Source organism: Apis laboriosa, unplaced genomic scaffold (assembly GCF_014066325.1).
Source record: "Apis laboriosa isolate Shangri-la unplaced genomic scaffold, ASM1406632v1 scaffold71_cov137, whole genome shotgun sequence".
Taxonomy (NCBI): Eukaryota; Metazoa; Arthropoda; class Insecta; order Hymenoptera; family Apidae; genus Apis; species Apis laboriosa.
In genome coordinates, this window is record NW_025224229.1 from 789,687 (window position 1) to 817,479 (window position 27,793).

Here is a 27,793-nt window from a genome sequence, read left to right on the forward strand (position 1 = left end):
ACTATTAATATAATGCTCATTATATTAAACTATAACTATTTTACAATATTTTTGTTATAATTATATAATGTATAATATGTAATATGTAATAATATGTAATAATTATTTTGTACATAATTTATCGATATATTATAAGCAAACATTTTATAAAGTTGCAAAAAACTATGTTCATAACTGTAATAATTTATTAATTTAGTAAATAACTTTAGTAATTTGGTTGAAAATCGACTTGAAAATTGGAATATTATTACTAAATTTATTTTCATTGCAGTTTAAATTCAAAATAGATTGTGAAATTATTTATAAAATTTCAATTCATAAAAATAGAGTCTATTTATGAATTTTTTTCTTAGAAGTTTTTTTGAAAATTATAATAAAAATTATAATTGTTTTTTTGGAATTCATATATTAATAATGAATAATTTTTCCATAATTTAATACAAAGAAAAATAGATTTCTCTATTTTACATTTTAGAATTGAGAACTGATGCTGATATTTTTCCCTAGATTTTAATGTAATATAGTTTTGTTTATATTCTTAACTGGTTGAACAACATTCATATAAATATAAAGCATCTGGCACTTTATAGTTTGGTTTAGCCAATAAGTTGGTAACTTGGTTGTTTGATGCACTTGTGAATTTAAGAGAGGGAGTTAAAAGCAGAGTGAATAGTGTATTACTTACGTATGAAGGAGTCATAGTATGCAGCGGTAGTGCACAACCAAAAGTGCAAAAGTGGATTGAGATATTTGAAGATTTATAATTGTGACTTATTTCGTGAAATATTTTTTACGATAAAATTTTTTTTCGTATGCGACATAAGAAGTTTTATTAATTTTGGTAATGTTATGATAATTAATTTTTATTTATTTATATATAAGCATACATTAGAAAATAGTAGTTTATTAATAGTACTAAGTAAATTATTTTGGCCTACTTACACGTAAAAAATCCAAGATGGGAGGCACAACCACACACACCCTTGAGTTTAACCAATGAGAATACATGTTTTAGTTCTTAAGGCTAATAACCTTTGACTTCCATTTTATTTATATAAACGAAATACTATATAATGATCATACTTTTTTTTAACAAAGAAGGATATGGTTACATTATAGAAATTATAGAAATGTCATTCAAAAAATATATTTTAAATATAGTTTGTTTTATATATTAATTCTAATATATTAATTCCAAATACATTATAAAATATTAATGTATTGATATAACACATTAAATAACATGATTAATTTATTTTTATCATGCTTTTTACTATATATTACATACAAATAATTAATTTAAATTTTACACTTTCTAATAGATAAATTAAAAATATTTAAAAAATAAATTGATTTACTTTTAATATGCCATATGGGATATTATAAAATAATTTATATTTTAAACATTAAAATATTATTGCATCTATATTTTTATTTACATGTTCTATAATTTTGATTTTGTCTTTTTAATGTATTAAAATATATTTATAAAATAATATTTGTAATTAATTAATTAAATAATAAAATTTGATATTATTTTTTTATTAAAATTGAAATATATATTTTTTATGTGCATCTATATAAAATCTAATATTAATTGCAAAAAGCAAAAATCATAAAAATATGTATGAAATTTTATAAATATAACAAATAATAAAAATATATATTATTATATTATATTTATGTAAAATTTATTTAACTGAAAATTTATTTACAATTCATTTAATTTAATATTTATTTTTTGTTTTACTTTAAAATATATTTAATATTATAAGTTATATTAATATTTAATTAATTTATGATATCATTTAAATGTTTCATATATTTATATATTTATATTTTATTTTAATAATGTTTATGATTTTAATTTTCATATATGTATAATATAGAAAAGTTTTTCTTTTATTATAATTATTTATAAAATATTTTGTTTTCAGAATCATAAAAAATAACTAACAAATAATTATAGTAAAAATAAAAATATAAAATATTTTATATATTTGCAGAGTATATATGTATTCTAACATAAAAGATACAAAAGATATTTATAAGTAAAAATGAATTGAAAAAAAGAATATTTTTTCATTTTAAACTTAATTTTTAGAAAATTTAAACTTAAAAACTAAATTTTAACTTAACTTAAATTTAAACTCAAATATACGTGAATTTTAATTGAATTAGATTTAAAATTTAAATTAGATTAAAATAATTTTATTTGCAAAACTAAAAAAAATTTTTTAAATAAAATTTTTTATATTAATATATTATTATGATATAATTTTTATTATATAAAAATAATTCTTTTGAAACAATTTATATATATAATGTATATATACAATCCGCGCGAATATTAAGTATAAGGATAATTTCTCATGGAAAAATAGAATAAATTTTTTTGTTAAGGTTTTCGAAAAATCAAGTTTGAAAACTTTTTAAATACAAGTTAAATTGATATATAATTTTTAATTAGATTAAATTGATATATAATTTTAATTAGACAAATGAATCATATAAATATAAATAATAAAAAGTTATCTTATATGTGAAAATAATTAAAAAATATAGAATAAAATAATATTACCTGTAATATTATCCCTGTTTTTGAGAAAATAGAGATTGAACGTGTAGTTATCAAAAATTATAATTGACAATTTTTTAAAATATTTAAAATTCTTATTCTCGAAAATTATTTCTAAAATTCGTATTCTCAAAATTTAAACAAAATAAAATAAATTTTATATTTTTTGCTTATTTTCATATATAGAATAATTTTCTTAATAATTTTATTGATAATTGATTTGTATCCAATTAGGAATTAACCAATTTTATTTATAATCGAACAATTTTTTAACTTAAAAATAAAGTTTAGATGAAAAAATTTTATTCTATTTTTTTTTTTTTTTTACTTTTTTATAAGAAATTATGTTTATATATATTATTTGATCGGATTCTTTATATATGTATATATATATATTATTACATAATAAAATAATCACAAAATTAATAATATAAAAATAAAAGATATTATTATTATTTTATTTATTATTATCAATTATTATAAATGAGTGTTATTATAATTAATTAAATTAATTTTTTTTTCGTCAAGTTAGAATTTTAATATATTCGAAAATATTTAATATTCAAGTTCAATAAAAAATTAAAAAAAAATCATTAAATTTTGTTAAAAATATATAAATAGTTTTCGAAAAAATCGATTTTTAATTTCACTGAATATTTGTATATTTGATTGACTTGAACTAATCGACTATATTAATTTCATCGTAATTTATTTTTTCGGTTCATTCATTTATGTTTATTGAATTAAATAATCAAAAATATATGGAATATTAATTTATAATAAATTTTATTATTACAGAAATTGTAAAAAATATTAGCTATTTTATTGAATAAGTAATTGAATAAGTAATTATGAATTAATTTTTAATATTTTTTGACTGTTCTGCTATTTTAATTAATTAAATTTATTTTTTCATAATTTTGATATAGTCTTGACTTAAATGTACGTATATTTGGCCAATGTTTAAAATCGTACTTTTGAAAACAAGCTTCATGCGAAAAAATTTATTCTATATCTTCGATTTATTTTTTAATGTAGAATTATTCTTTCTGATTGTATTATTAGTTACCGATCATTTTGTATATTAAATTATTTGTTATCAATGTCATATATACAAGAACATAATATAAATGATACAATATATATATGTAATATATATATATATATATATGTTTATTGTATCACATAATATGTGATATTTGGATATATATTTTTTTTATTAATTATTAGATAACTCAATAAGATTTATTTCAGTTTTATAAATATTTATTATGTAAAATATTATTATTATGTTTTTTACTGCATTTAATGTATAATTAATAAAAATCTGCATATATATTATATAAAAGTATGAAAAAATGGCATAAAATATATGAAAAATTTTGTTATATTTACTTTTGTAATGTATTAATATTCTTCTCTTTTTATAAAATAATAATAATAAAACTCCGTTTAAAGCAATATTTCTATCAAAATAAATTTTTTATGATAATATCATAACTGATCGATATGGACATATAATTATATATATTTTATATATATTTTATATATATTTTAATTTAAAAAATCCATTTAACTGCAATATCGCACGATATGGCATCTTTTTGTTGGCATTTAAATATTTTTTGCCAATTATAAATCTGCTCACATAGTAAAAATAAGTGTATTTGTATTTATTTTATTTTATTACGAAATATATGTTTTACAATATAAACAACTGAAAGTTATATCGGTTGTGCTGTTAAGTGATATTATGTAATTATGTATATTACTTATTATTTTTATATTAATTTTGTTTTATAATATATTATTAATAGGATACATATATTAAATGCATATTATGAATTTTCAGAAAGATTAAAGATTAAAATTTAAATATATATATATATATGTATCTTATTAATAATCTATTATAAAATAAAATTAATATAAGAATAATAAGTAATAAATAAAAATATAAAATATTATTAATAATATAAGAAAATAGATATTATCTTATTTTTAATATAAAAAAAAAATATGTAGAAAAAAAAATTTTCATTTGAATATTTACTAAACATTGACATAAAAAAATATTTTATTCTTTCTAAAAATCAATTTATTGCATTATCTTATGATTTTAAATTTAACAATAATGTTTTTTTTTTCTATTTACAATATTTTATTTAATAGTTTATCGATTTTTTGATCTTTTGATTATTTTCGAATCGAAATTAATATATTTTAATAATTCTTACAGTCATATATATGAAACATTGATATATTCAATTATAATTTTTGTCAATTAAATTGAATTAATTTGAAAAAGATTATTATCATTATCATTAAATATTTATTTAAAATAATTAAAATGATTATTTAAAATAACAAATATTTTATTAATTAATTAAAATTTTATTATTTGTTATTATATTTTATCTTAAAGAAATTAAATAATTTAAAAAACTTTTTTAACATATAATATTCTATATGTATAAATTTTTAATTTTTTTAATTTATATTTATAATATTTAAATTTATTTTAAATTTTAAATAATAAATGATGATAAGTATTAATATATGATAACAATTCTTGATAATAAATTATGATAAAATGTGATATATTTAAATTATATCATTAGTTTTGGCTATTTTAATTTTTCACGTTGCTTAAAGTATTTAAAAATTATATTACGAATATTATTATAAATAATACACATACAAATATTATATATAAATTAATAAATAAAGTAATTAATCATTACATTTTTTTATTTAATGATATAAAACAATATAAAATTATAATTATGTAGCAATATATTTTATTCAAAAAAATTATAAACGGATATTATATTTATACAATATATATAATATTTTTACAAGAAATCATATTTTGTTTTAACTCACAAATAAACAAATTTTAAGAGTTAATATTTTAAGAGTAATATGAATTATTAATGTTTAATATATAAAATATCAATTTATAATATTATATTTAAATTGACTTTGATTTGTTTCCGCATTTTTTATTATGTTCATTTTTTGCATTTATATTATTGTTTCTTTAGAAGTTATCTAGAATAAGTAATATTAACATAATACTTTAATAAATTTAAGATAAAATAGATTTTATATAGATTTTATATTATTTTAATTTTTTTAACTCAAGCTTATGTCTCAAAAAATATAAAAAATAAAAAATGTTTCAAATAATTATACAAGTTAAGTGCTGACATTTATTTGATTTTATGATAAATTAAAAAAACTAAAAAACATAAATCAACATAAAACTTCTAAATATATAGAAATCAATATTTTTTATTATATACTATAATTATTTATTTGTGTATCTTTTGTGTGAATTATTATCAAGATATAAGAAGAACTTCTATTATATTTGACGTATTACCGATATTCGTATAATACAAGGAGAGGATGTGCATTACATTATTGCACTTATCTCATTAACTCTTTATCTTATAATATCGTGATATGAATTAAAAAATAAATACAATGAATACAGACTGTAATTGTAATAAAGATTAAATTTTATTTTTATTTTTTATTTATTTTATTTTATTTTATTAATTTCAAGTTATAATTCCTCTAAATATTATATATAATATTTTCAAACATTTTAAAGAAATAAATAATTAATATTAATTATTAATGTCAATGTTAACATTATCATTTATAAAAATATTGATAAGACAAGAGATTTCAGAATATTATTTAATTATTATGATATTTGAATATTTGAATATTGTAAATAAACTTATGCATTGAAAAAAATAGCTATGAATTTAAATATTTATTTAGTCTAAAACTTCAAATTATGTGATTGTAATCTAAATTGTAAGAAACACATAACTACAAATCTGACTGTAATTCCTCATGAAATGAAGTAATTGTTTGCTAAAATTATGGCTACGTTTCCAACTAGACAAATCGTCTAAAGTCCAAGGTTATATAACTGAAGCGTATAATTCAATCGTTCATTTGAAAGAATACATTATTTTTAATTATTTCTTAATTTTTACTATAAAATAGTATATATATAAGATAGTAGATATATTATATCTTATATAATTATAATATATATATTATATATATTAATATTATATTATATATATATATATAAAATATAGTAAATAATAAATAAAATTATATTATAATTATATTATTTTTATATTATATAATTATATTATAATTATATATTAGAGATAATAAAATTTTTGAAACTTTTCTTTCTTTTTTAATTTTTATAATCAGATGGAATATATTATATATGATTAGAAATAATAAAATTGATATAATTATTATTTTTATATGATGTGTTTCTGATGATATACTTAATAATTTTTATGCTAAATTTCTTATTTGTAAATTTGTGTTTAGAAATAAAAACAGCTTTGCAAAACCAAACATAATATACTTGAATGTATGCAGATTTAATGTTTTTTTAATATCGTACAATATGACGATAGAATAATAATATATAAATATAATAATAAATAATAATAATAATAGTAACACTAATTTTTATTATTTTTTATTATAATTTATTGCTATTTATTTTATCGTATTTATTATGATAAATTATTTTCTAATTTAAATATAGTATAAAAAATTATATATAATATAAATTATATTTTATTATATTATATTATATTATATATAATATAAATTTGTCCTTTTAACGAATAGTTAATTTTATTTAATTCATTTTTTTATCATAAATTTAATTTCAATTTTTTTTTTATTTATTTATTTCAGCTTTATAATTTATAACTGATGATATGGCAGAAGCACATTCAGCTGTAGCATTTAGTTTTTCTATTACTCATGAGGGATGGGATGTTAATTTTGATAGAGAAGTTTTACATTTAGTATGGCAATCAGGTATCCGTTCTTGGAAGAAAAGATTTTTTAGATTTGTTGTAAGTAAATAAAAATTAATTTATAATATAATTTTTAAATGAATATAAAATGAATTAAATAAATTTTAGAACAATTTGAGAAGTGGTGTATATCCTGCTTCTTTAGAAAGTTTATGGTTTACTATAGCTGTAGTGACTGCTATACATTTTGCTGGTTTTAAGGTACCTTATGATCTTGTTGGAAAAGCTGCACCATATCTTTCAGCGTAAGTTTACTTATATTTTTTTTAGTATGATTTTTATATAATTTTAATAGAATAATTTATATTTTTACATAGATCTTCAGTATTGGCTCATTTAGCAGGATCTTTTATAATTGGATTACTTTTATGGTTGATAGTAATATATGTAATTCGATATACTTTTAAATTATTACTTATGTACAAGGGATGGATGTATGAATCAAGAGAAAAAGGATGTAGTGCATCGAGGATCACTAAAACATGGACCACATTAGTGAAATTGTTCTTTGGGTGGCATAAACCAATGCTTTATAGTTTTCAAGGATCATTGCCAAGGCTACCATTACCTTCAGTAGTAGATACAATGAAGCGGGTTAGAATATAGAATATTTCATAATTTTATAAAATATTCAATTTTAATTTATAATTATAAATTATACATATAAATACTATACAAGAAGAATAAGAATCAAATAATTTTGAGTATAATAATTTCATATAATTTTTTTATAAATACATATATTCAAAAATCATATAAAGATCACATATATTTTTTTATATGAAATTTTTGCTATATTAATGCAATTCGCTATTTTAAAAAAAAATATAAAAAAATAAAAAGTAAAAATCAATTTATAACTAATATCATACTTATTATTAGTTAGTTTAAAGGATATTTTAATTTTTAATTTTATAAAATTATATGAAAAATAAAAAAAACAAAATACTAATACTATTTTTGATATTATTATATATATTATTATATATTATTAAATATAGATTATATTCATTTCTTTATTTATATTTATCGAATCTATATGTATATTTATATCTATGTATATATATTTAAATAGTACCTACGAAGTGTTCGACCATTGCTCGATGATGAAAATTATGCTCGAATGGAGACATTAGCTAATGAATTTCAAAAAGGAATTGGTGTAAAACTTCAGCGATATTTAATTTTAAAGTCTTGGTGGGCTACTAATTATGTTTCTGATTGGTGGGAAGAATATGTGTATTTACGTGGACGATCTCCTATTATGGTTAATTCAAATTTTTATGGTATCGATGCTATTCTTATGTATCCTACTAATGTACAAGTTGCCCGTGCTGCAAGTGTTATTTATTCGTGTCTACAGTATCGACGACTCATTGAACGGCAAGAATTAGAACCGGTTAGTAAATTATTTTTTTATTATATAAATAATATATTTTTTTCATATTTAATTAATCAAATATTTGGTAATTATTTGCGAAAAGACAGTATTAGTATTTTAAATAATTTTCCATAACATAGAATAAAATTTTTTTCATTTGAAATTTCATTTTTGAAACAATGAATTTGAACATTGTTTAAATATAAATGAAATAGACTGATTAAATACGAATGAATTATCAATAGGAAGTTATTCTACATATAAAATGTAAAATTAATTTTACTTCGTTTAAAAATATTTTTCAGAGAAAGCAAATTTTAGAATTTGTTGATTGTATATTTTTCTTATTTTTGATTTTCTCAAATATAAAAAGTTGAATAATAAAATTTTATTTTTTTGTTTATTTTAATATGTAGAATATTTTTAATATATAATAGAATATTTTTTTGTTTATTTTAATATGTAGAATTAATATGTAGAAAATTGTATCAATAATTCGTTTATATTCAATCGAAAATTAGTCAATTTCATTTATATTGAAAACTTTCAAACTTAATTTAATATTACATATAAATTTAAATTTTTATTTTTTTTTTTTTATTTTTTTTTGCAGATATTAATTCAAGGATTGGTGCCTCTTTGTTCATGGCAATATGAAAGAGTATTTAATACTACAAGAATACCAGGACGTGAAACAGATAAAATTATACATTATCAAGATTCTAAACATATTGTTGTATATCATAAGGGAAAATATTTTAAAGTTCCTATTTATCACAAAAATCGAATTCTTCAACCTTCTGAAATTGAAATGTAAGTCAGATGCAATTTTATATTTTTATATTTAATTCTTAATCATGCATAATATTTTTTAATATGTTTAAAACTATTTTTATTTTATCATAGTATAATAACCAAAGACATGAAATTATTTTTTTAAAAATAAGATTTTATTATATATTTTATTATAATTTATTTATGTAATTTTAATATAATTAAGTATATAATAAAATTGTTTTTTTTTATTTTATTTTAAAAATAAAATAAAAATATACAAAATAATCTCAATGTGGATTAAAATTATTTAAATAAAAAAAAAATATTAAAGTATACTATTAGTATTAATATTTTATATGTATGTTAAGATATATTCATAGATGAAAATTTTTATGAAATTAATAAATTTATGAAATTAAAATTTATTCTTTTTGATGCTATAAAATAAAAAATTTTGTCTTAGATTTTATTGATAATTATAAGAAAAAGGATTTCTCATAAATTTCAATAATTAAAATATTTATCAAATTATGTGATATTAAATAATTTTTTCCTATATATGTTACTATCATTTCATTTTAATTTTTAAGACATTAGCAAAAAAACTAGTATAAACAATTATCGAAGCATTATCAAAGCATATTTTTATATAATCTAATCTAAAGTTTAGTTATGATGATAATGATGTTAGCACATCTTCTCATATAAACAAATTTTAGTTTTTTAGAATTTGGCGATATATATGAATTTTCTTGTTATTTATGATCATTATTTCGGATATATAACAAAATTTTTATTTTCATGAAAATATAATTTTGATAATCGAATTTTTTAATATAATAAAATATTTAATATCATAAAAATATTTCGACTTACAAATTCAAAACTGAGATTTAATAAAATAAAATTTAAAATATATCTGAAATCAAATCATATATATATTCTTATACATACTTCTATAATTAGGTTTATAATATAGATTAGGTAGTAATATTTAGTATTATTATCATGAGTAAAGTTTAGATTAGGTTCATATATATGAACAGTGATTGTTGTTAGGCAATCACCTATAAACGCCTAGAAAGTTTTTTACAAATATCTTTCTGTTATTATATTATGAATCATGCTATGAATTTTACTATAGCAATCCCATTTTTTTTATTTTATTTTATTTCTTTATAATTCGTATAATACTTTAAAAAACATTTATTAATGAATTTATTTATATTATTATTATATATTATTATTTTTCATTAATTCGATTATCTTTATTTTGTATTTAAGATATTAGTAGATATGCATGACTTTATTGATATGATAATGCAATAAGATCACGTATATAAACTTTAATATAGACAAGCACAGAAAGTATGCAAATTGCATGTAAATTCGACACGATTTAAAAAAAAAATCATTATAAATGTTTTCGCAAAATAATTCTAATATATTTTATGAACAAATAAATAATCATAAATAAATAAGAAATATCATATAAACATAAAATAATATTTTATTGAGAAATTATAATAAAATAACAATAACAAATAACAATAATAAATTTTGATAATATAACAATAAATTATTATATTATAATATTTATTTATATTAATTCTACTTAAATTGCTATAAGACTAATATTTATTAGAAATTAAATAATTCTTATATAATTGAAACATTTTTATTAATGAAATCATATAAATGAATTACATGTTGGTATCAATCAAAAATAATTGTGATAAGTTGATACCAAATCGTACAATTTATTAATTGTTATTAATATTATATATTTATTATCTATAATGATCTTGATATACTTTCGATTAAGAAACAGATTAGATAAATATTGTCAATTAATATATTTAATGAAAATCAATTGTTATTATTTTATAATTTTGTTATAATTTTTTATAAAATACTTTTTATACTCATAACTTTTAAATCACATTTTTAAATTTGAAGCTGTTATTTTTTAATTTTTATTGTTAAAAATTATCAGAAAACAAAAAAATATAAAAAATTTTTGCTATTTCAAAATAAAATTTTAATTGTTTAACTTTTAAATTTAATATTTAAAGATTGTTTTATTTAATTTTCAATGTTTTCAATTTTAAATATTACGAAATTTAATATTAATATTACGAAATTTATGCTTATATATACTAAATATACATTTTTTTAAAATATTTAAAAAAATGAATAAATAAATAATTCAAAATTTCTCTATCTAATAGTTAACCAAAATTTTCTTTTGTGATATAAAAATTTGTATAAAATACAAGTACTTACATTTTTTAAATTTATTTGCCTCTTCTTTTTTATAAATTTATGTTCAATTCTTTTGAAATTCGAAGCAATATATAAAATTTATCGCATTAAAATTATCGCAATAAAAAATATTCTATTTTTTTAAATTTTTTATAAACTTTTAGGTTTTTTAGTATTACATTATGTATGTAATACAATGATTCTTATTATAATATTATAATATTTTGTTAATACTATAATTTTCTGATTGCAAAATACAAGTATGATTAATAAGTAAATGAATTATTAATGAGTTTCTTTTTATAATAAATTTTACTTCACAACTTAACGAATTGTTAACGAATTGTTCACTTTAATACTCAATTAAAGAATTACGTGACTTTTCAAGCATTATATATCTTCTTTATCATTTAATAAAGATATTAGCTTAGCTAATAAATCTATTACAATATATTATCTATATTGTTCAAAATTCAGAAACAAATTAATCACTTGCAAATTTTTTTATATTTTTTATTACATCAGTGGAATTAAAAATATCATCAGAGCTATCATAAACTATGCATTAATAAATAACATAAACGATAAATGTTTTTTCGAATGTATTTTTATTAAAGTACTTTACTTTTATACTAAAATAATTGAATCAAAAAAACAAAATATTTACAAAATTAAGTCAATTTCTGATGATATTTTTGTGAAGTCTGTTTTATTGAATAGAAAAGTTATTTTCTAATTGATATATAATATAATCTCACAAATCAGTTTGATTTAAATCCAAAAATTAATTTGTTTATTTAATGTTAAATATATCAAAAATTTATATATTCATATATTATATATATTTATTCTTATCGATCAAATAATTATAATAAATAAATCAGATATATATATTTCTCTTGAAAAATAAATCAAATAAAACAAAAAAAATAAAAATTATAAACGAATAATATATGAATTATTATAAAATTAAATATTTAATTTTTAAAAAAAATTTTTTTAATAAATAGAAAAATATAATATTTTATTTTTTCTATCCTGCTTTATTTATAAGTTAACAATTAATTAATATTAAAATAAAGCAATAAAATAATGACAATTATTGTAATAAAAATTATTAATGTAACTATAGTACTACTAATCTAGTTTTAATATAATTTGTTATAAATACAAATATAATTGTTAAAATCTCATTTCGGAGATCAGCATTTTTGGCAATTTGAACATTAAATTCAATTCTTTTCATTGTTATAAACAAAATACATAATCAATATTTTTATTTCTTCTTTATTTTTTTTCAATTTAATGTTCTAGTTTTTGTAATCTTATTTTTTATTTCGTGTTTTTTTAATTTTTTTTTCTTTTTTAATTTATTCATTTATTTTTTTTTAACTTTTTTAATTTATTAATATAATGTAGAAAATTGAAATGAAAATTTCATTTTTTCAGTTCTTTTTGTCTTTGCTTTTGTACATGTTATTGGATAACAATTGAACAATTTAGAATGTTTTTATTTAAAAATATTATTGAATTAAATAATTGTTTAATACTTTTTTATCTATTTTTTTAGAAATTCAAGATATGTCCATTATAAATGTCTTTTATTGATTTATTATTTTTTCCAATGAAATTAATTATAAATTAAAAAGTATTAATTAAAATTAAAAAATAAATTAAAATTAAAAAATATTTTTAAATTATATTATAATTATAAATTATATTTATAAAAAATATTAAAAATTTATAAAAATACTAAAAAATAATTAATATTAAAAATAAAAGATTTCGATGATATTGTAAATTTTAAAAATATATTTCGATAACCTAAACTAAAACAAATAGGAGCATACAAAACATACAAAACTGGAATTTGTATTTTTCAATAATAAAGGAAAAATATTTTATTTGGAAGAAAGCAAATTCATTAAAATTTTTTTTATAAAAACCAATATCTATATACAAACAAAATGCAAAAATAATTAAAAACTATTTAAAAAGATATAACGCAATTTATATCTTTTGACCATGAAAATTGATAGATAATAGCTTACAACTTATATGGATATATAATTATATGGACATATATGGATATTTATTTCCGATAAATACAATTTAATTTTTAATTGTGCACGTGCAATATGTCGATAAAAATATGTTGAAAGAGGATTAATATTTATTTTATCTATACAACTTATATAAATAATGGTTTAATAATATTTCAATGATAAATATTAATAATACAACTAATGATTAATATTAATACTATTTAATGGGAATTAAGAACTATTACTTCTTATTTATAAATATAATACTGAAAATGAACGAAAAATTTTGAATAAAATTTTTAAAATCAGTCATTTGACATTTTAAAAATTTAGTATTAATTACATTTACATTTTGTTTTATAAAAAATTTTTTAATTAATTTAGAAAAATGACTTGAGATATTATCATATTGAAATTCTATATATTTTTCTTCTATTTAACAGAGTTGATATTATTTTCAATTATACATAGGATTTATTTTCTTTTCGAAATGTATACTTGATATATATATACTTTTTGTGATCATTGGTTAATTTTGATCTTATGCAATTTCTTTTTTCTTAACATTATTTATTTATTTTTTTTAAATAAATATATTAATATTAAATGTCAAATTTTTGCTTCTATATTTGTTCATTCTATAGAAATAGAATAAGAATAAAAAATAATTGTAATATAATTTTGTTTATATTAAATTTATAATTCAGTTCATGTTTAAAATTCTATAATTTTTTCTTATATATTAGCTGCACTTATATATTGACAACTATTTATCATGCTGAAACATGTTGCGATACACATATCAATCTCTAGGTTTTATGATGCAATTTATAATAGTCGACTGGTAATTAGCATATCGATATATAGACGGTATTTTTTATCAATACAAGAATTAATTTGATCAAGAATTAGTTTGAGCAACGTTAAGTTACAACACGTGGAATGTATCGATATCGAATATTCAGTTTCAAGGATTGAATATCATAATTACATATTAATTGAGTTATATATACATATAATTAATGATGTTTTTAATGATATTATAAAAAAATCTACTGACTATATTTTTGATCTTCTTGATTTTTAAGTGTATATTATCTAAATATTAATATAAATAGAATATAAATATAAATATAAATATTTATTCATAAATAATTTTTGTATTCATTCAGTTTGATTATTTTTAATTTTCTCAACAATGTAGAATTATAAAATTTATTTCTTTCAATTATCTTTTTATCTATTTCTTTTTAATTTTCAATTTTTTATTTTTAATAAATAATAAATATGTATTAAAAAATATACATAATAGTTTTAATAAATTTTATGGATAATAATATCGATGAATATAATAATATCGCTGAAAAATAATGAGACATTTTTAAAAACATGTTTCACTTATTACGTTAATATCAAATTACAAATTATGTAATGAAGTCATGAAGTCTAGAATTTGATATGTATACATTACAATATTTCTGCGTGTGTGGCTATTTTATAAAATTTTAGACCAATATATATATTACATAAATATTTATTTATAAAATAATTATGAAATAAATTGAGGAAAAAACTACAAAAAATTCAAAATGATTTTCTTTTTTTAATTTTCATTTTATTTATATATATATAAATAATAGAAATAATATCAATGAATGTAAAATTTTTATCTTACCTTTTTTATTGTGTATTTATTATATTATTATTTGCATATTTAATAACAAATATTTTTGATATAATATGTCTTATTTCAGACAAATGCAACAAATTTTAAATGATAAATCAATACCATCAGATGGTGAAGAAAAATTGGCTGCTTTAACAGCTAGTGAAAGAACTGCATGGGCAATAGCTAGAGAAGAATTTTTCTCAAAAGGAATGAATAAAACATCATTAGATCTTATTGAAAAAGCTGCATTTATAGTTGTATTGGATGATATACCATATATATATGATCCAGTAAGTGACATTAATTACAAAATAATATTTTATTCGTAGATATTTTTTTATTAAAAATAAATATGTCAAAAGAAAAAATAATTATTTCAAATAAAATAAAAAATTTATTTGAGAATTCAAAATTTAAAATTTTATTTAAAGAAATTATTTTCAAATGATTATTTACTAAGTATAAATTGAATATTTCAATAATAAGAAAATAAAAAATAACAAAGTTTTTCATTTATAAGAAACAAAAATTTCATATCAGAAAAGAAATAAATTTATAATTAATTTTATAAGAAAAATCATTACAACATACAAGAAAATATTTTTTCAAAAAATATTTATATGATATTATATAGTAAATATTAAAATACAAAATAAAATAAGAAATATTAAAATAATTGAATAGATGTCTTTATATTTTATAAAATTTACAGATAAATGTTAAATCTACTTTTTGCTCACAATACAATAATAAAACAAATAGCTGATATAATATATTAAACTTTTTTTTTTTTAATATAAATAATCCAATAATGAGAAATTTATTTGACTTCAAATACAAAATTAAATATTAAAATATCAAAAATTATTGTCTTTGATACTGATATCAATTTTTCACGAGATAAAAAGAAATTTTTTTTTAATTAAAAATTAAATAATTAAAATGTGATAAAAATTTTTACATATATGTTTTTCTTTTACTTTCTTAATATTAATTTTTATGTAATTCCTATTATTATCAAATGCTAAAAACTTTAACAAAATATCTTCTGAAAGTCTAAAAATATCTTCAATAGAAAATATTCTTCAATAGAAAAATTTTGAAAAATTTCTAACATTGTCCTTCTTTTAGACATTTATTCAATTAATTTTTAAAATACTAATTATTATTTCAATAATATTATTTTTGATTGAATAATAAAATAAATAACAAATGAAATAAAAATCTTATTTGAATAATTATTTGCATTTGATAATACTCAATTTATAATTTATAGTTTTTAATTTTTATGTATTATTAGGAAGATCCAGATAAATTAGATGAATATGGTCGAATTTTATTGCATGGCAAAGGATATGATAGATGGTTTGATAAATCGTTCACTCTGTGTATAGGTAACAATGGCAGAGTAAGTAATTATCTAAAAAATAATTTGAAAGTAATATAGAATAATTTATAACATAATATAATTATTTTATAATAATTAATATTTAATATATATAATATATATTAATAATATACATAATATAATTATTAACGTTTTATTACACAACTATTATTATATTTTAGATTGGCTTTAATGCAGAACATTCATGGTAAGTTTCAAAAAATAGAATTAAATTTTATATATATATATAATAAAAAATAATATATAAAATAAGAAAGAGGAATAAAAAATAAAGGAGCTGTTTTCACAATGAAATATTTATATATATTATATATTTTATACTATATATATATTTAGAAAATGATTTTTTCATTATTTTTTATGATATAAATTATGATATAATAATATAAATTAAATTTATGTGATATATAATATGAAACATCTCCATTGTTAAAATCATAATAAAATCATAATATAATAAATTAATATAAATCATTTCATTTAAGTGAAAAACTGAAGAATATATATATAAGAATATATATTTCATTATTATTATTGTTAATATTATTAATTATTGTAGTTAAAAATTAGATAAAAATAGTACAATTTTATTTATTTAAAAAATACATAACAATTTAAGATCCATATAAAGTAAAAACATTATATATTAGTATTTCAATAACTGACACAAGATTGAATCTGCAATGCAATATTCATCAAAACAAGTATATAGATTTTAAAAGATATTTATATAGATATTTTAATTTTTCTTTAAGTTTCACTTATTAAATAGAGAGAAAAATTTAATATTTTTATTTAATCTTGTATTTAATAATTCAAATTGAATTAAATGTGGTTTTATTCAATATCATTTTCATTAATAATTTTATTATAATATTTCATGAAAATTTTATTATGATAATAAAAAATTTATTCTGCCTTTTTTATTCTCCCTCTTATCCGATAAAATAAATTCTGGTTTTAAGAAATTAAGAATTTAAGAAAATGCAACAATTAATAAGTTTCTAATGTATGTATTTTATATTAAACGAATTTATAGTTCAATAAATATCATTTATATATATTTAAAAAAAAATAATAATATATAATAATAATTTAAAAAAAAAAAAGAATATAATTTAATCATGAATTCATTATAATTTTCTATTTTTCTATTTTTTTTATAATTACATGATACATTGTTTTATAATAATAATAATAATAATAATAATAATAATAATAATAATAATTAAGAAAATATTTAATGAATACAATAAAAAAATTTTGCTAAAGATTTTATATATTTATATTCAGATTAAAATAAGACATCTAAAACAAGTCACTTGAATATTTTAGCTGTTGTTGGTGATAGAAAAAAAATGTATCAGATCAAATTTATATAAAATATGTAAACTCAGAAATTATATAAAAATTAATTTCGTTTTTTAAATTTTTTAAAAAAGTTTGATTTGATTTTTTTCTGTCAGTAATAGTTTAGATTCAATATATAATCTATTTTAGATATCTCAAATGTCACAATGCTTTATATGGATTATAAATGATATAACTTCTATTATTCATTATGTTAAATATAATTAATTGTATAATGATATTTCATTTTAAACATTAGAAAATATGTTGAAATTGATACATAATTAAAAGTGATGAGTAGGGCAGATGCTGCAGTGATGTCACATTTGTGGGAATATGTGATATGTCAGGAAGTCAACAATAAAAAGTAAGAACCTAAATTTATAGCTTCTGGGGATTTATTTCATTTTTGCTTCTCCTGCCTATTCTGCCTTCTTTTCAAAAGCTAATTACAACACATTAACTATGATTTAAAGATATTTAAAAAATTTATAGAATTCATTTAATTTTTACATAAGTTATTATATAATAATATATTTTTGTTTTCAGAAATTTCAAGATACAAAATGATTCAGAAATACATATTTTCATATGTAATATTTATTCAGAATGTATACAGTAAAATAAATATTACATAAATGTATATTTTATATTTTATATATTTTACATATTTTATAAAGAAACATATCAAAATGACACATGCCGATTTTGATATAAAATTCTAAATTGATAAGTAAGATCTCAAAAAAATATTTGATATTTGATATTTGATATTTTTTTATTGGTTAATATTTAGTTTAAAAAAGTAAAATTAACTCTTAAAATTGGGAATTGAAATATTTTTTTTAATATTTTAGGAATTAAACATTTATATAGAAAAAAATTTCTTTTTTTTAAACTATATATTTTTAAATAAGAAATTCGATTATATAAAAAAATTTTAAAAAAATTAATTTTTTGTATAATGTGTTAAAAATTTTGAATTTTTTATTAATTTTAATTAAATGTTAATTTAGTTATATATATAATAATATGATAATATAAAACATTATTTATGATAATGTTTTAAAATAAAATGAAAAAAAGTGGAAAAATAGTATTTTTAAAATTTTTTATTTTTTTTATTTTTTATTTTATTACGAATTTTATATTATTGTTAGAATATAAAATTATATAAGATTATTATTTTATATAATGTTTGCAATAATTTCGATGTGTATAAAAAAAACACAAATATTCTTTTCTTAAATTAAGAATATCTAAGAATAACGACACAATTACAATCAATTTTGTGAAATATGATTTCACAAATTTTTTTTGAAGACATACAATTTTATAGCTAAAACAATTGTCTACAATATAAGATAAATAATTAATTATGGATCAATGAATTTATTTTGTTTTCTGTGTTTTCTATTATTTTTTTGAATATAAATTCATATTCATATTTAATGTGATGATTATAATATAGGCAAAATTTTTCCAAATGAATTCATACATGTCAAATTTTATTGCTTATCTTGATGTTATATGATAAAAATATTAAATTTCACAATCAATACATGTAATTTTTGTAAGTTCATTCTTTGATTCTATTATTTATTGTCGTATGATCTATTATAAACTTGGATACAAGAAAATAAAACTCTGTTTTTTTAAATATTTTTTTTTTTTTATAGATGCTTTTTAAATTTCATTATTGTATCTTCAAAACTAATAAAGTTATATGTTTTGTAAGTCAATGAATTCTTATTTTTCTAAAAATATAAAAATCGATTGTTGAGATTTTTCTTATAACTAATAGTACAATTATCTTTTGATCTTAAGTTCAATAAATTTTTATATTATTTCTTCTGAAATTGTATGCCAATTATTCAATCTATTGATATATATACATATATATATATTGTATTTGGTACAATATAAATTTTTTTTGTAATGTAATCATCACATTAAATATAAAAATAAATGTATATTAAAAAAATAATATAATTGAAATATAGTTATTGATCAATTTCACAAGCATAGAACACAGTTTGTAGACAAGCGTTTCAAAATATTTGGTTCTATTTTAGTTATATAATTATATAATTATTCTGCAAGAGAATTTGAAAATCTTGTAGAACCATATTTCACAAAATTAATTGTAATTATTGCGATGGTATCATTATTTTTAAATATTTTTAAATCTCATATTTGTTTATACATTCAAATATATGTTTTACATATTTTTCAGTCTTATTTACAAAATCCGTAACAAAATAAAAAAAAAAACAAAAAATTTCAAAAACTTTTATTTTCATCTGTAATGTATGTATTATTTATATATATATTATTATATGTGTATTATCACAAATGTAAATTAACATTGAGTTAAAAAAATTAATAAAAAATTCAAAAATATAATAAAAAAAATTCAAAAATATAATTTGAAACAAAAATTTTTTTCTATTTTATCTATTTTTATTATTTTATTTATTTCTAAGATATTAAAAAAAAATGTTTTCAAGCCTCAACTTTGAAAGTTGATCTCATTACTTTAAAGTAGATGTTAGTCGTTAAAAGAATAGGTGTCAAACATTTTTTTGAAAACTCTTCCTATAAATTTTACCAAAATCGACATGCCATTTCAATATGTTTCCTTGTTAATATAATTTATGAATAATTAAAGAAATATTAATAATTATAATTAATAAACTAATCGAAGTGTTTGCTTTGTATCTTAACATACGTTATTACGTACGTTATTAAATTATTAAATTTCGTATATATTATTAATTATTATTAATTTCGCTCAGAAATATCAATATAAAATATAGATTTTAAAAATCTTTAAAAATAAAAATTTAATGTTGAAATCAAAAAATTGAAATACATAATAACTACCTGTTTGTGAACAGAAATATAGTATTTGTTAATATATGAAGTGGATATTTTAAATATTTTCTTTAATTACAAATTCAAAAAATAAGATATGCAAAATATATAACTTTTTTTATTTTATTGTTTTTGAATCATTCTGTATATTTAAGATCAAAAGTAAAATAATTATATTCTCGATTACTTAATACTTTTTATAATTTATTTTTACAGAAAAATAACTTTTTTTATTTCATGTATTTATATTTGTATATATCTTTCAAAAAATTTATATATATTTTAGTATTATTTTCATCTTATTTATTTATTTTGGTAATTAATAGTAATTGGTAGAATAATATACTAATATATTATATTATATTATTAATTAGATTATAATACATACTTTATGCATAATGATTCTACTAATTTTGGTCACAATATGCTTATTAGGGCTGATGCTCCTATTATGGGATCTCTATGGGAATATGTTATCGCTAAAGACATGGAAATAGGGTAATTTTTTTCTTATTTTTCTTTGTATTTTTTTTTTTTTATTTTTCTTCTTAAATAAAATCTTTTACAATTTAGTTTTTAATTAAAACTAATATTCATTTCTAATAAATATTATGATATATAATATATATTTTTTTTACTTCTTTTTAATACGCATATTTTATTACAAAAAGATAGTACACAATAAATTAGTGCATTTTTGTAAAAAATTTTTTATAAAGTATAATATATCATAAAAAATCGAAAAGAAAAGTTTTATTATTGGAATGAACTTTTATTTTATTATTATGAAATGAAATCATTAGAAGTGTATAAAATTTTTTTTGTATAATTAGACAGACCAAGCTTAAAATATTTTTACATTTTTTAGTATTTTTAAGCAGTAGTAAATAAAAAAAAATAAATTAAAATTCCATTAGAAAGAAAAAGAAAATTAGTGCATCATATAATATTGATGCTGGCTAAAAAGTATTAAAATACTTATAAAAATGATTAAATTAAAAAATATTTAATTTTATTTTTAAATTTATTTTATGAAAAGCAAGGAAAAATGCAAAATAATCTTTATTTTTGCACAAATCTATTTATTTTATTTTTTTTAATTATAAAAATTTAAAATTTTTTAAATTATAAAAGTAAAATAAAAAGTAAGTTAAGTAAATATTTAAATAAATCTTTTTTAAAAAGTGTAATTTATATTTTTCTTATTTTTTTAAATTGAAATTTTCAAATAATAAATATATAAAACAAATAATAAGTGAAAAATTTAATAATATTTATTTTAAAATGTTTGACAATTTAGCATTAATCGTAAAAAGAAAATTAAGTATGAAAAAAATAGTAGATTTCAATTTAATTCAATTGTATTGTAGGAACAATAAAAACAAGAATATCATTGAAATTAAAAAATAAGATCTAAAATATTTTTTATACATGACAGTTATATTATACTCTTATAAGAAATATCAAAATTTTAAGAAATACTATCTATTTGTGAATTATATGTGTTATATAAATATAAACTAACTAATTTTTTATCTATAATATATATAGATATAATTGATATAATTGCTCAAAAAATATTGCAAACTTAAAAAATCAATGAATTACTGAATTATACGAGTTTAAAATATTTGAAGGATCTAATAAAAATATTAAAAATACAATACTTTAATCAAAATTATAAAAAATATATCATAATATTATATTATTGATGTACTTAATTTATGATATAATATATTAATATAATTTATGATTATAATATATTAATTTATGTTATAAAAAAATATTATATTTATATTATTATATTTATATTATATTATTTATAATATTATTTATATATTATATTATTTATAAATTAGTTTATGATTGTTAATATCATTGCATCATTTGGCATTGTCAATGTGTTTTTAAGTTTGCTATATTTTTTTATTTACATTTTATTTATATAGAATAATTACGAAATTGGGATAAATTGATTTTCATCTAAAAAAAGCAATGAAATATTTTTAACATTTTTAAGATAATAAAAACAACATAAAATATAATGAAACATTTAAATATCTATTTAAAATATAATTATAATAAAATAAATATATAAATATTTGAATATATTACAACAAAAAGTTGTATATTACAAATATAAGTACATTGTGAACGTCTTTTTTTTTATTCAGATATATTATTATAATTAAATTTTCACTTAAATGCAAAAACAATAATAAAAAAGTAGTTTATAAAAAAAATTAAAAAAAAAAAATATATTGAAAATTATGTTCTATTATATGATATTAAATATTATTTTAATTTTTTTTATTTATCGATTTAATAATTGAGAAAACATATCAACTTAATAATGTAAAGATAAATTTTGGTTCGGAATGATTGGTTTAGTTTGGAATGATTAAAGTGTTAACTTTAATTATAATTTTTTTTCTTGTCATTACATTCTTTTTTTTTTTTTAATATAATTAAATATAATTAAATTAGAATTATCCCAATTATGTAATTTATCTTACATATTTATATAAATATATACATAATATAATAAATTAATAAAAAATAATATTTATTATGTATAATAAAATATCATGTTTCTTATTATATTAAGAATTATATTATTTGAATATACTATAGATATAAAGAAGATGGTTATAATAAAGGAGAACCAGAATTTATACCTCCATCTCCTGTACGCCTCCAATGGGATTTAACTCCAAATTGCATAGCTGCTATTGAAGAATCAAATCAAGTAATAATCATAAAATTAAAATTAAAAAATTTTTATTTTTTGAAATTCTAATTTATATTTGATAGAATAGAATAGAATATAACAAAAGATGTATAATAACATAATACAAAAAATCAAAATACTTAAAAATATTAAAACTTTTATATGATGTAAAATATTTTTATATTAAAAGAATTTTTAATTGTTAGGTTGCACAAAATTTATTAAATGACGTTGAATTACGTATTTATGTACATAATGCATATGGTAAAGGTTTTATGAAGATTAATTCAATGTCACCAGATGCATATATACAAATGGCTTTACAACTAGCTTATTTTCGTGATGCTGGTAAATTTAATTTAACTTATGAAGCTTCTATGACAAGATTATTTCGAGAAGGAAGAACAGAAACAGTAAGACCATGTACAATTGAATCTACAAATTGGGTAAAAGCAATGGAAAATAAAGATGCAACTGTAAGTAATTTTATAAAACTTATTAAATTTAAAAAAGAGTAATAAACAGGCATTTAAAATAATAAAATATTAAATTTTTTAAAATATAATAGAAATATAATAGAAACATCTAAGATATTTTGGAAACTTGTTTAGTTAATTTTTTATTTTATTAACCCTTTGCACTCCAGGACTGTTTTGCTCGGTCGAATCAATAACTCCAGACTCAGATTACCATAAGATAATTACTCATAAGATTACACCTCATAAAATTATACGTAAAGAGCTTAGGAATCTATTTGATGATCTATATGAAGCGATATTCTAAAAAAATCAAACATAAATAAATATTGTCGCCGTTCAAGTTGCCGCAACAATCCCAGTGGTGCCGGAGAGTCACCGCTGGAGTTATAGCATTAACTCAAATAGTCACCGAGAGTCACCGTTGGAGAGCAAAGAGTTAATTTTGTTAAGAAACTTCTTGTTTTCAAGAACTTGTCAATCTATTATCACTTTTAATGTTTCTAAATATCAAATATGTTTCTTGTCTGAAAGTATTATGTTAATATTTGACAAATTAATGATTATGTAATAAATTGATATATGTATAATAATTGAAATCAATATTTGATTAATAAATTATAGTTTACTTTGAAATTAATTATTAATTATTAATAATTAAAAATAAATATAAAAATATAAAAAAAATAATAATTAAAAATAAATTAAATTAATTATTAATATGCTATAAGAAAAATATTGTCTAGTCACAAAATGTAATAAAGAAAATCATAAATTTCATAAATAATATTAAAAACTTTAATGTTATTACATGACAATATTACATTTATATAATTATTATATCAAGAAGCGAGTTTCAATTGTTTTAATTTGAAACGCCATATTTTAGATTTAATTCCGAATTTTTTTCCAAAAAAATTGTAAAATTTTTTAATACTAATTTCTTTATATCCATTTATTTATATTTCAAAATTATTTATTATTTTTAAATAAAATAATTAAAATTAATTAAAATAAGATATTTAGATTTTTTGTTTTTAAAAAAATGTATATTATGACATATATTAGATGACATAATTCTGATCATTCATTTTATCTAAATAAAAAAAAAAACAAAAATTTTTAAAAATTATAAAATTTTAAAATTTGAATTGTGCAATTATTCCAAGATTCGATCCCTCGATATACATATATAGATGATTTCTTAAAATTTTTTATATTATATAAAATTAAATGAAAAATACATATTTATTATTACGAATAAATTACCAATCTAATTTAATTTTTTAACTTAACTTTTTTGATACTTTTTGATAAATTTGATTTGATTAAATTGTATTTTTTAACCAATATTTTTTATTATTTTTGGAGATTTATGTATATATGCGTTTATTTAATTAATAAAACAATTCAAGAAAATATTAACAGAATTAATTAAAATTAATAATGACAATAATTACTTTTAAGTGTATGATTAAGAGTAAAAACAGAAGTTAAATAATGTTTAATGATTATTTTGATTTTTAATAATTTAAATAAATCTTTGTAGATTATTTTCAAAACTATTATTAATATAAGAATTTTTATTTGATTATGATACTTTATATTATTTATTTTTTTAATCAGTTAATAAAAACTAATTTAATAACTTTATTATAATTATGAACTTTGACAAATTTTATAATTTATTATTGTGTCAATTTAATATCAATATACAAATTAAATTGAGAAAAACAATAATGATCTAATTTATTATTATTATTTTAAGAATATAGTTTATTATTTTAAGAATATATTCTTTATGATTTTTATTAAGATTCTTTTACTTTATTTATATATAAGTTATTTATAATGATTATATATATGCTTAAATATATATATATGTTTTTTTTTCTGTATTGAAATTTTTTCATTATTGCAAAATTGATTTTTTTTGAATTTTTATAAAATTGATTTCACTAAAATATTATGCTAAAAAATAATATGTAATATAAATAATTTTTTATTCAAAAATGAAAAATAACTTAATTTTTTTTAATACAAAGTAATGATATAGAGTCAAATCAATTATTCATAATTGTAAAAATATTATAAAATTAAATAAATATTTATAGTTATATAGTCTATTTTTTACGTTTTTTTAATAAAAGTTCTATACAAAAATTTCAGTTTTAATTAATTTGTTTTTATTTTGATATTATAATTTATTTTGATTTATTTCTTTATAGATTGAAATTAAATATAAATTATTAATGACAGCAGCAAAGCAACATCAAAAAGGTTATCAAGATGCTATGTGTGGTAAAGGAATAGATAGACATCTATTTTGTTTATATGTAGTATCTAAATATTTAGAAGTGGACTCTCCCTTCTTGAAGGTAATATTCAATAAAAAATTTATATGATATTTTTGAAAAATGTTCTAATTTTTTAGGAAGTATTAAGTGAACCATGGAAGTTATCTACTTCACAAACTCCACATGGTCAAACTTCATTAATTAATTTGAAAAAATATCCAAATTGTATCTCTGCAGGAGGTGGTTTTGGTCCTGTAGCTGATGATGGTTATGGTGTTTCTTATATTATTGCTGGAGAAAATCTTATATTTTTCCATATTTCATGTAAACGTAGTTCTCCACAAACAGTAAGTATAAAATATTATTAAATAATTCACACATGATTATTAAATAGTTGAGTATTATTCATAATAATATTATCAACTGCTTTAATCTTTTTGAAACTATATATCATTGTTCAATTTAAATTATAACAATTCCAATATTATAAAATGAACTTCAATACATTTCAATACATTTCAAAAATAAAATTATTAAAAAATATTTGCATTCATGGAATATTTAAAAATATAAATATAATATTTGATTTCAATATTAATATTATGACTATTTCAATATTATGACTATTGTTAATACTAACTTAACTTATTTAAATTTTTATTAATATGTAACTTCATTTTTTTAATATTGATCATATATCATTTATATTAATAAATATGTTTCGAAAAGTACAAAGCAGATTAAAAATAAAATATTATTGTTAATATTACTGGTCCTTTTACATGATTATTTATATAATCTTGTTAATATCTAAAATAATTATATAACTCTGGTTATTTTTAGAATGCTGCCAGATTTGCAAAACAAATAGAAAAAGCATTAGCTGATATGAAGATTCTGTTTCTTGAAAGAAAGAAACTGCAAGAACAACAAAAGAATGGTTCACTATAATTATTTTAGAGCAAAAAAAAAAAAAAAACTACAATATAATTAACAATATAATTAATTATAAAAATTTATTTTAATTTTTTTCTAAATATTTTAAAATAATTGAATAAA

At 16.4% G+C, this 27,793-nt stretch overlaps 1 protein-coding gene across 2 annotated transcripts; it reads left to right on the forward strand.

The window, feature by feature from the left end:
* The first annotated feature begins 562 nt into the window (after nt 1-562).
* On the forward strand, nt 563-27,793 carry LOC122719282 (carnitine O-palmitoyltransferase 1, liver isoform). Of its 2 annotated transcripts, XM_043944956.1 has the most exons (15): nt 567-841; nt 7,334-7,497; nt 7,567-7,703; nt 7,776-8,052; nt 8,534-8,857; nt 9,453-9,652; nt 15,681-15,885; nt 16,896-17,003; nt 17,165-17,190; nt 21,666-21,728; nt 23,865-23,979; nt 24,168-24,437; nt 26,666-26,815; nt 26,872-27,081; nt 27,578-27,793. In XM_043944956.1, exons 2-15 carry the CDS (start codon nt 7,357-7,359, stop codon nt 27,683-27,685), a joined length of 2,334 nt encoding a protein of 777 aa, XP_043800891.1. In that variant the 5' UTR covers nt 567-841; nt 7,334-7,356; the 3' UTR covers nt 27,686-27,793. The 2 variants fall into 2 exon arrangements, with proteins under 2 accessions (XP_043800892.1, XP_043800891.1); XM_043944957.1 differs by lacking the exons at nt 26,666-26,815; nt 26,872-27,081; nt 27,578-27,793 and adding an exon at nt 24,608-24,881 and having other exon boundaries at nt 563-841.